Below are 9,876 nucleotides of genomic sequence, written 5' to 3'. Positions count from 1 at the left end.
CTCTTCAATACTGTTTTTGGTCTATTAAATGTTTTTTGTCCACTAGTTACTTAACTTGATAATGACAATAAGAATTTTACATTTTGCGTCAAGATTATGGTGTTGTAAGTGACTGTAGTATTTGCGTTTTAGGTTTCATTTGATTACCCTCCCCTTCATGCCATGGTTTAGCCGACTCCCTGCCGCGAGCTGTTTTTGTACCCTCTGCTACAGAACAGATTTGTTTCGCGCGGGCCTCCAATCGATAGGCTGTACAGAGAAACGATTGCAGAAGATGCTTCTCCACGGAATAACAATTAAACGAATATCAAGAGTTCTCAATAAACTTCGGCCTTTACCAAAACTTGGATAGTTTAAAATTGAGCCCACTTCCCAGTAGTTTGAAGTGTGTATTCATTGTCTTTTTTCTTTCTTTCTTTCTTTCTTTTTTTTTTACTACTATTACTCTAGAACGCATTTTTTTGTGTTGAAGAACTCGTGCCAGTCTGATGAATTCACCGAAACAAGACGAAGATGATGTGCCCGTTAAAGACCCGGTAAAATACGGCGAGCTGGTGATATTGGGGTATGTAAAGGAGTATAAGATAAGCATTAGCGTATAGTTGAGTAGCGTAGTAGTAGCAGTGTATAGCATTTACTGCTAGCTCTAGGCTAGCTTACTACAAAACGAAGGAGATGACGTGTGAGTTCTGCAGGTTTTGTTCTGTCTGCTGGTAATGCTAAAGCCTTTTTTTGTGGCCGAATTGTTAACGTTTATTTTGTTCTTCACTGGTAATATGTGGTTGAAATATCAAGTTGGTAAATGCGAGACTAGGTTAATCGTTAACTTTGTAACGCGGAGGACCGTGTTGGATGCAAGGGATAAACTGTAAGCTCATATCCTTATTATACTGTTACATTTAGTTGAGCCGTTAAAAAAGTATTTTCTACTTCAAACGAAGTGTATTAAAGCATAAAATAGGGTGAAACTGATCAGTCCAGTTCGGTGTATCCCCAAAATACTATGGTGTTGCCTTTTTTCAATGGACGCCTGAGTGGGTGTGAAATCGGCACTCGATTACTAAGGCTGAAAATCCCCATGATGTCATGCTGTTCTGGAGCTGTTTGATGGCAGAAAGTGGGACACGGTATAAAAACCAATGGATAAAACATAGACACCATCATCATCCATGGCTGATTTATAAGCATATAATAAGTAATTAATAAGTGCAAGACACATCCTTTCCCACACTCACTAGACAGGAAGTGCTGCACAATTACCACCCTTTCAGTCAGTCAAGGGTTAATCGGGCTAAACACCATCTCAGTCTTTTTCTCATTCTCGGATGTTCCCATCCTGCTCTGGAAAACTTCCTGTGCTAGCCCAAGATAACTGACCCTGTGCCCCCTCTCTTCCTCTCCCTGCCCCCCTTCCTTTTTGGCTGGACATGGAGGGGTAGTGAGGCTGCAGCAGTCAGTTCCTGAATACTGATCAACATATCTCCTCTATTAGATTACCACAGCAGTCTTCTCCCGGACCCCACACACGCACCCTTCCTCTCCTCACCCTTCAATGAAGGGACGGCTGAACGGCCTGTCAGTGCAGCCCCAAACATGTCGTTCAAGCTTTGGGTGTGAGAAAGCCTGTTGGTATAACCCTGCTGTATGTTTTATCTCTTCCCCCTGCCAGGCCCACCTTAACGATCGCATGCTGTGCGGCTCCCGCATGTCCCAGTGCATGTGATCTTTACAGGCACCGCCTGTTATCGCTCATTACCTCAGCCAGCCCAGACTCTGAGTCAGTGTGTGGCCGAGCCCCCTGTATACACTGCCCTATAAGAGCTCTCCCCCTCCCCCCTTCCCCTCCTCTATCTACCTCTCTAGATATACATTATATATATCTCCCATGCCCTTTCACCCTGTTTTTTTCTGCCCGTCCTGTCTCTCTATCCAGTCGTGTCTGGATCCTAGACTACCTCTTCTTTCTCAGCAGCCCCACCCTCCCAGTGCTGTGTTTGCTGCTAGCCGCCTAGCAGACCCTTCAGTGGCTTTCCCTCAGCTAAAATAAACCCTGTGTCGGGGGGCAGAAGGAGTGAATATTTAAACGCCGTATTGTGCTGCGTACACATCCGCAAAGCCGTCCAGAACTGCCCATGCGAATCACCTTGCCTTTTGCGTCTACTCCTCCCGCCTTATCCTCTCTTGCCCTCTGCTTCTCTACCCCCTGTCTTCCCCAGTCCTCGCCTCTGTTCCTCACCCTTGGTCCTCTCCGCCTGCATTGCCACCCCACTGCTCTTCCCTGGGTCTGCTGCATGGCCTCTTCTTACCGCTTCACCCTCTCCTCCCTGTGTCCTCTCCTACTCTACTCCCTCTTCCTCCTCGCTCCTGTGTGGCCCCTGTCTCCTCTCCTACTCCCTCTTCCTCCTTGCTCCTGTGTGCCCCCTGTCTCCTCTCCTACTCCCTCTTCCTCCTCGCTCCTGTGTGCCCCCCGTGTCCTCTCCTACTCTACTCCCTCTTCCTCCTCGCTCCTGTGTGCCCCCCGTGTCCTCTCCTACTCTACTCCCTCTTCCTCCTCGCTCCTGTGTGCCCCATGTCCTCTCCTACTCTACTCCCTCTTCCTCCTCGCTCCTGTGTGCCCCCTGTCTCCTCTCCTACTCTACTCCCTCTTCCTCCTCGCTCCTGTGTGCCCCCTGTGTCCTCTCCTACTCTACTCCTTCTTCCTCCTCGCTCCTGTGTGGCCCCTGTGTCCTCTCCTACTCTACTCCCTCTTCCTCCTCGCTCCTGTGTGGCCCCTGTCCACCCCGTGTCTCTGCCCGTCCTGACCACCTGCTGTGTTGTGCTCAGCGTGGACCTAACACAGGGAAGCTTCCCAGGCAGCTGTGTCTTCCCTTCAGCTTCGCTCTGTTCAGCTCTCGTGAACGCACCTGTCTCTTGTGCTCTGCCGTGGCCTGGTGTGATTCTCCTGTATGATCTGGGCCTGTCTACTCCAGTCTTATCCTGCACAGAGAGAGGATGCTATGGACCTGGAGGTGTGTGTGTGAACTGTGTGTGAGCAGAGATGTGCACAGCTTCTCAGAGAAGTGATTCACTTTGAAAGGAGAGTTAACAGGCCCTCTCAAAGGCTTGCCCACTGGGCATCTTATGAATAGACTTTAATTGGTACCATGCTCCACAGATTAGCCATCAGCAAAAAAAAAAATAGCATACAGCCCTGTCCTGAACTCAGAGCGAGACAATACAGTTCCGCTTACTGTTAAGGACGGCCAAGTTGCACTCAATCGCACACCTGCACTCGATAAAAACACTCTTGAATGAGGTCACTGTCTGTTCACAGACTAGATCCCCATGCAATAGTGAGTTCAACATCGTGTATAGAGTACCAAGTGTAAGTGGTGATTCAGAATTGAGAGGCTTCACGACCGACAGTCACTGGACAGGCTTCAAGTGGGAGGCCTCTTTTCTCAGTGGAGGAGGTTAGAGATGCAAGAATCATAAATGGACAAAAAGAGGACACTGCTTTGGCTGTCATTTCAGAAACAAATGAGCTGCTTGTTAAGAAACCACTGTACATATCAATAACAACCATTACGGGTTCCAGTTAAGTACTTGATTACGTATATTTCTGTCCTCAGTTGTTGTTTTCTGCTGGTAGCACAGTGCTTGTTACAGTGTTCCTCCGGTCATTAGACCAGACAGCCGTCATGGCGTCAGGTCAACACGGTGTGTTTGCTTTTCACAGCAGCTTTGTCTGGTGTGTTTGTCCTGCTCCAGGTACAATGGCTCTCTCCCCAGCGGAGACCGTGGGAGGAGGAAGAGCCGTTTCGCCCTGTACAGGAGGACCAAGGCCAACGGAGTCAAACCCAGCACTGTGCACATCCTCAACTCACCCCAGGACAGCAAGGTGTGTGTCCTGTGTTTCTGTCAGCCTGTGTGTGTGTGTGTATGCCAAGGAGAAAGGTAATACTGTGTGTGTGTGTGTGTGTGTCCTGTGTGAGATGTGGTTATTGCTGAAGTGTTCCTATTAAAAAGTTTCTTGACTCTGACCACTGAAATAGATAGATCTCTTTAGGGAATAGTGTGTAGCCTGGTGGTCTCACTCTCTGTGTTGTTTCAGGCTGTCCACAGCAGTGGGCAGCACAGCATCTCCTTCACTTTGTCCCGCAACCAGACCGTGGTGGTGGAATACTGCCATGACAACGACACAGACATGTTCCAGGTGAGGGCGCACACCATGACGGCTGCACACAAACATCTGAGGGAGTCAGGTGGCTGAGCGGTTAGGGAATCGGGCTAGTAATCTGAAGGTTGCTGGTTCGATTCCCGGCCGTGCCAAATGACGTTGTGTCCTTGGGCAAGGCACTTCACCCTACTTGCCTCGGGGGAATGTCCCTGTACTTACTGTAAGTCGCTCTGGATAAGAGCGTCTGCTAAATGACTAAATGTAAATGTAGGAGGTCCCCGGCCTCTCATCCCTCTTCTGCTCCAGGTCTGGTCTGGTCTTGTATCTGTCCCCCATCTAAGTGTGTGTGTGTGTGTGTGTGTGTGTCTGTAGATATTTTCTATGATTAAGTGCGCAGAGAGAGCTTTTAACAGCAACAGCATCAACAGTTGTGCTGAGTGCACCAAGTATACAGTAGTAGACCACGACCAGACCAGTCTCCCTCCCCAGCATGGGAACATGAATTTTAAATCACCCCAAAAATAGACTGTCTGTAGGCGGCCAGCTTAGAAGAGAGACCCAGTTACTGTAAGCCCCCCAAACTGATCTAGATTTACAAGAAATAACCAACACTACCTCTTACTACAGCTCATAAAGTTACCGCTACCAAATTAAGGGGATGATGAAATGGAGATGGGGGAGGGAAAGAATCTGTGGACACAATGTTCCCCATGTTCACCATGTTCTCCTGGCAGATCGGCAGATCCACAGAGAGTCCCATAGACTTCGTGGTGACGGACACGTCGGGCGGGGGCAAGGAGGGTGAGGACCCCTCGGTGGCCCCCAGCACCATCTCCCGCTTCGCCTGCAGGGTGGTGTGTGAGAGGAACCCCCCCTACACCGCACGCATCTACGCCGCCGGCTTCGACTCCTCCAAGAACATCTTCCTGGGGGTGAGTGGAGAGACCGTGAAGATGGCTGACTGGGGGGGTGAGTGGAGAGACCATGAACTGACTGGGGGGTGAGTGGAGAGACTGTGAAGACGGCTGACTGGGGGGTGAGTGGAGAGACCGTGAACTGACTGGGGGGTGAGTGGAGAGACCGTGAACTGACTGGGGGGTGAGTGGAGAGACCGTAAAGACGGCTGACTGGGGGGTGAGTGGAGAGACCGTAAAGACGGCTGACTGGGGGGTGAGTGGAGAGACCGTGAACTGACTGGGGGGTGAGTGGAGAGACCGTAAAGACGGCTGACTGGGGGGTGAGTGGAGAGACCGTAAAGACGGCTGACTGGGGGGTGAGTGGAGAGACCGTGAAGATGGCTGACTGGGGGGGTGAGTGGAGAGACCGTGAACTGACTGGGGGGTGAGTGGAGAGACCGTGAAGACGGCTGACTGGGGGTGAGTGGAGAGACCGTGAACTGACTGGGGGGTGAGTGGAGAGACCGTGAAGACGGCTGACCGGGGGTGAGTGGAGAGACCGTGAACTGACTGGGGGGTGAGTGGAGAGACCGTGAAGACGGCTGACTGGGGGGTGAGTGGAGAGACCGTGAAGATGGCTGACTGAAGTGAAAGCGTGATCAGGGTGAAACGAGTGAGGTGTGAGTGCCATAGGGAGTAACCGGAAAGGTCGCTGGTTCGATCTAGATTTTTAGCGAAACATTGCTCGTAGGACACATCCCTCTTATGACGACCAACACCCCTGTTCTAACCCTGGTGTCGTCTTCCTTCTCCTCCTCCACGCCGGCCCTCAGGAGAAGGCAACCAAGTGGAAGAACCCAGACGGCCACATGGATGGCCTGACCACCAACGGCGTGCTGGTGATGCACCCTGAGGGCTTCCCCGAGGACTCCAGACAGGGCCTGTGGAGGGAGATCTCAGTGTGCGGAGACGTGTATGCCCTCAGAGAGACCCGCTCCGGGCCCAGCCGAGGGAAGCTGGTTAGTACCAGCTGCCGGGCTGTTTGATTCACCTTTTGATTTTTACTCAGCAGGGATGGGTGTAGCTCAGGGGGAGAGCATTTTGACAGAAGATCAAGTCAGACCATTTCCTGCATGTCCTCTCTCTCTCTCTCTCTCTCTCTCTCTCTCTCTCAAAAACCATTTCAACGCTGCAGTAGTAGTAGTGCAGTGTTTTTGAAAATCTTTTTTTGAAAATCTTCTAAAGGCTAAAACCACATCTGCTGAATGAATACATGTGGTGTCCTGAATACCCATATCTGTGTGTGTGTGTGTGTAGGCGGAGGGAGAGAGCAGCGCGCTGCGTGATGGTTCCCTGGTGGACCTGTGTGGAGCCACCCTGCTGTGGAGGACGGGTGAGGGCCTGCTCCGCGCCCCCACCCTCCGCCACCTGGAGGCGCTGCGCCAGGAGCTGAACGCGGCCAGACCCCAGTGCCCTGTGGGCCTCAGCACCCTGGCCTTCCCCAGCCTGCCGCGCAGCCACAGGTAGGTGGCAGGCACCGATTGGACGGTTGACCAGTACTGGGGGGTTTGTATGGTTTTACGGGGTTTTGTGTGTAATGTGAGACCCACCTGTTATTCTCTGCAGCCTTGAGGAGCGGCAGCCCTGGGTCTACCTCACCTGTGGCCACGTCCACGGACGCCACGACTGGGGCCAGCGTGGGGAGGGCCGGGAGCTGAGTCAGGGGGAGGGCAGCAGCTCCACCGCCCGCCGCGAGTGCCCCCTGTGCCGGAGCGTGGGCCCATACGTGCCCCTCTGGCTGGGCAGCGAGCCGGCCGTCTACGTGGACGCCGGAGCCCCCACGTACGCCTTCGTCCCATGTGGCCACGTGTGCTCCGAGAGGACTGCCCGCTACTGGGCCGAGACCCCCCTGCCCCACGGCACCCACGCCTTCCGCCCCGCCTGCCCCTTCTGCTCCTCCCTTCTCAGCTCCCCCGGCTGGACTCGCCTCATCTTCCAGGGGCCCATCGACTAGCCCCGATGCCCTCCTCCCCCTGAACCACACGGACGAAGGAGCAGACTCTGTTCCCAGCACCCTGCTCCTTTTACTCATTTTTACATTTAGTCATTTTAGCAGACGCTCTTATCCATAGCGACTTACAGTAAGTACAGGGACATTCCCCCCGAAGCAAGTAGGGTGAAGTGCCTTGCCCAAGGACACAACATCATTTGGTTGGCATAGCCGGGAATTGAACTAGCAACCTTCTGATTACTATCCCGATTCCCTAACCACTCAGCCATCTGATTCCCGATTTCCCTGATTACCCTGATTTACTCTGCTGAACTGGAAGGTGGGGATTCTGGCTCAGGGTGAGGGATGCTATCTCTGTTCCTGTCCGGGTCCTTTCAGATCTGCAAGCGTTGGACCACGGGGGGCTTTGGGCTCGAGGGTTTCATGAACTGGATGCTATTCACTACAGATCCACCTCTTAAGCAATAAGACCCCTCCAGAGCAATACAGTCCTACATAAGCTAGTTGTTGTGCTTCTCAGCTACGTGTCACTCTGACTTACGTCATAAACGCGTCTATACAGTATGCTCTCCAGCACAAGGGCTAAACCAGAGGTTCATCTGATTCACTGGACGTTTGTTGATGACTGATATCTTGGTAGCTTACAGATCTTGAGATTTTATAGATTTTCAGTCTGTATATTCATTGGGAAAAACAAAAATGCATCCGCAATGTTCTGACAAAATACTTGTAAACTCTAAAACGGTTTTGAACGTCCTAAGCGAAGCGTCTCAAGTGAATCCGTCTGTTGACAATGTCCTGGAATCTGAACCCACCTCTGATTGGATACTGATTCATGACTAACTTGATCCTTACAACTTTACAGAGTCAAAGGGCGCGACCTCAAAAACCTCATAAAACAGTTTTGTTCAACAACAACAAAAAAAGAAAACTATTTTATTAATGGGGGGGATTTTATTTAGACGTTCAGTGTTAAGAATGAACTATTTTTATAAATGAGTACATTGTTTTTAGTTATCTGTGATGAGTGTAACCAATCACTGTATCTTTCAGTACAGTGAATCTAGGAAAGCTTGTGAGTGAGAATATTGCCAACACTGTGTCACACCCTCAACACAACCATAACAATTGCCCAGACAATGAATGTAGCCAAATACTCAGGCTATACAGTGAAGCTTCACCTGGTGCTTGTATGCTTAGATTAAATTGCTCTATATTGTCATAGCAACTATTTTTATAACTGAGCATCACAATCCAGCTTGAAAATCAGATTGTGTCTACAACTGAGAAAAACAGGCTAGATCTTGCATGTACCTCACACACACAGACCTTGTACAGTGTATTGCCAAACTTTCGAATCTTGCCAATTTGAGTGTTTTCCCTAAAACAGGATAAACCAGGTTACGAGGAACTAGTCTTGAGTCTTGCAAATCCTCAAGTGTTCCGACAGCAACAGTACCCAACATCTATTTCAGACAAGGATGTCACATCCCAAAATGATCTCTATGCCTATTTAATGTTTGTTTACCAACAGATCTGCTGTAGAGTTTGTGATATTTGTTGAGTAGCATTTAGGACACAGACTAGTCTCCACCCTATGTACTATGCCAGTGGTTTCACCAGAACAGTAGTCGTATAGCTCAGGTTTAGCGACGTCAGACCTCTGAGGGTAGTAACAGAAGGAACATTTCAAGTCCTTAACCCTTGTGTTATCTTCGGGTCATTCTGACCCATCAGTCATTGTGACCCACCGTCGTATTGCGACAAATTTACCTCATACAAAAACAAAGTGAAGCATTTTCTTTTAACTGTCGGGCTGTCTCAGACCCCCCACATTGGAATGGTTAAAAGAAAATTATTTTTATTTGTTTTTGTATTGGGTAAAATTGGGTAAACACAACGATGGTTCGTTATGAACCTTTGGGTCATGTGACCCAAAGCACGAGGGTTAACTCAGCCACATGGTGTTTGCTGCGTGTCCCAGCCTGGCTGTGCTAGCGGGCTCCTAACCAGACTGAGGTTTCCTCACATCTGGGTTATAGAACTACAGGGTTGTCATGTTGCCGGGTGTTGAGGTGGAATACCTCAAGATGTTTCATGCAGGGTTAAAAAACAAAAACAAAAAAAGAAGTAGGCTACACATCCGTAGTTAGCTCAGACAAAACACAATCATCTCTTCCTCCCCCAGTGTATCCTGCTTTTAAATATGCTGATGTTTGATTAACGTGTGAGTCGAGTAATGGTAGCAACAGCTCCTCTAGTATTGTTTGTTTTCAATATGAAATGTATTGTTTTGTTTCTATCTATTTTTTTTTATATCCATATTTTCTATCCTTTGTGGAATCTCTCCTTGGGAACTTGCTTGTTTTCTCAGCTCTGGTCAAAAATACCTCTCAGTTCTGTTAAGCAAAACAGATCCACACATGGCAGGTCCAGCTTTCGGGGTTCATGGATGACCTTCAACCTGGGGCTCCCAGGATCTGACCTCACTGCTAACACATTCCTTTCAAGCGACCAAACCTCAAATGCTGAGGTGTTTTGTCTCACAGGCAATCACACAACACACGTCAATAAACCTGTTCTGAAACATGTCACCCTGCTTCGAGTGTCTCTGACTGGAGTGAGTCAAATGTCTCTCAAGATGCATTATGTGAAGTTGAACAATCTTAACCTGAAGGAGGATTGGGAAAGTCTGTCAGAATCTGAACTGTGAGATGAGAAATGAGAACTGTGTCAGACCTGATGAGGTGTGTTTGTGGAGAAGCTGTGTTATGAGTGCATCTCATGCATGGTGATGTCTACTGTCATTT

At 49.7% G+C, this 9,876-nt stretch overlaps 1 protein-coding gene and 1 long non-coding RNA gene across 2 annotated transcripts; both read left to right on the top strand.

The window, feature by feature from the left end:
- The first annotated feature begins 241 nt into the window (after positions 1-241).
- On the top strand, positions 242-7,245 carry LOC136947977 (E3 ubiquitin-protein ligase pellino homolog 2). The gene is made up of 7 exons (XM_067242221.1): positions 242-565; positions 3,751-3,880; positions 4,094-4,195; positions 4,894-5,091; positions 5,889-6,074; positions 6,373-6,578; positions 6,682-7,245. The coding sequence occupies exons 1-7, from the start codon at positions 489-491 to the stop codon at positions 7,067-7,069; spliced, it is 1,287 nt and encodes a 428-aa protein (XP_067098322.1). The 5' UTR covers positions 242-488; the 3' UTR covers positions 7,070-7,245.
- Positions 7,246-7,378: 133 nt separating this feature from the next.
- LOC136947980 (uncharacterized) lies at positions 7,379-9,658 on the top strand. The gene is made up of 2 exons (XR_010877036.1): positions 7,379-8,772; positions 9,024-9,658. It is a non-coding gene; the product is annotated as an uncharacterized lncRNA (long non-coding RNA).
- The last annotated feature ends 218 nt before the right edge of the window (positions 9,659-9,876 follow it).

This window comes from Osmerus mordax, chromosome 8, assembly GCF_038355195.1.
Source record: "Osmerus mordax isolate fOsmMor3 chromosome 8, fOsmMor3.pri, whole genome shotgun sequence".
NCBI classification, from domain to species: Eukaryota; Metazoa; Chordata; class Actinopteri; order Osmeriformes; family Osmeridae; genus Osmerus; species Osmerus mordax.
The sequence above is the reverse complement of the archived record's forward strand: the minus strand, read 5'-3'. Positions and strand labels throughout refer to the sequence as shown.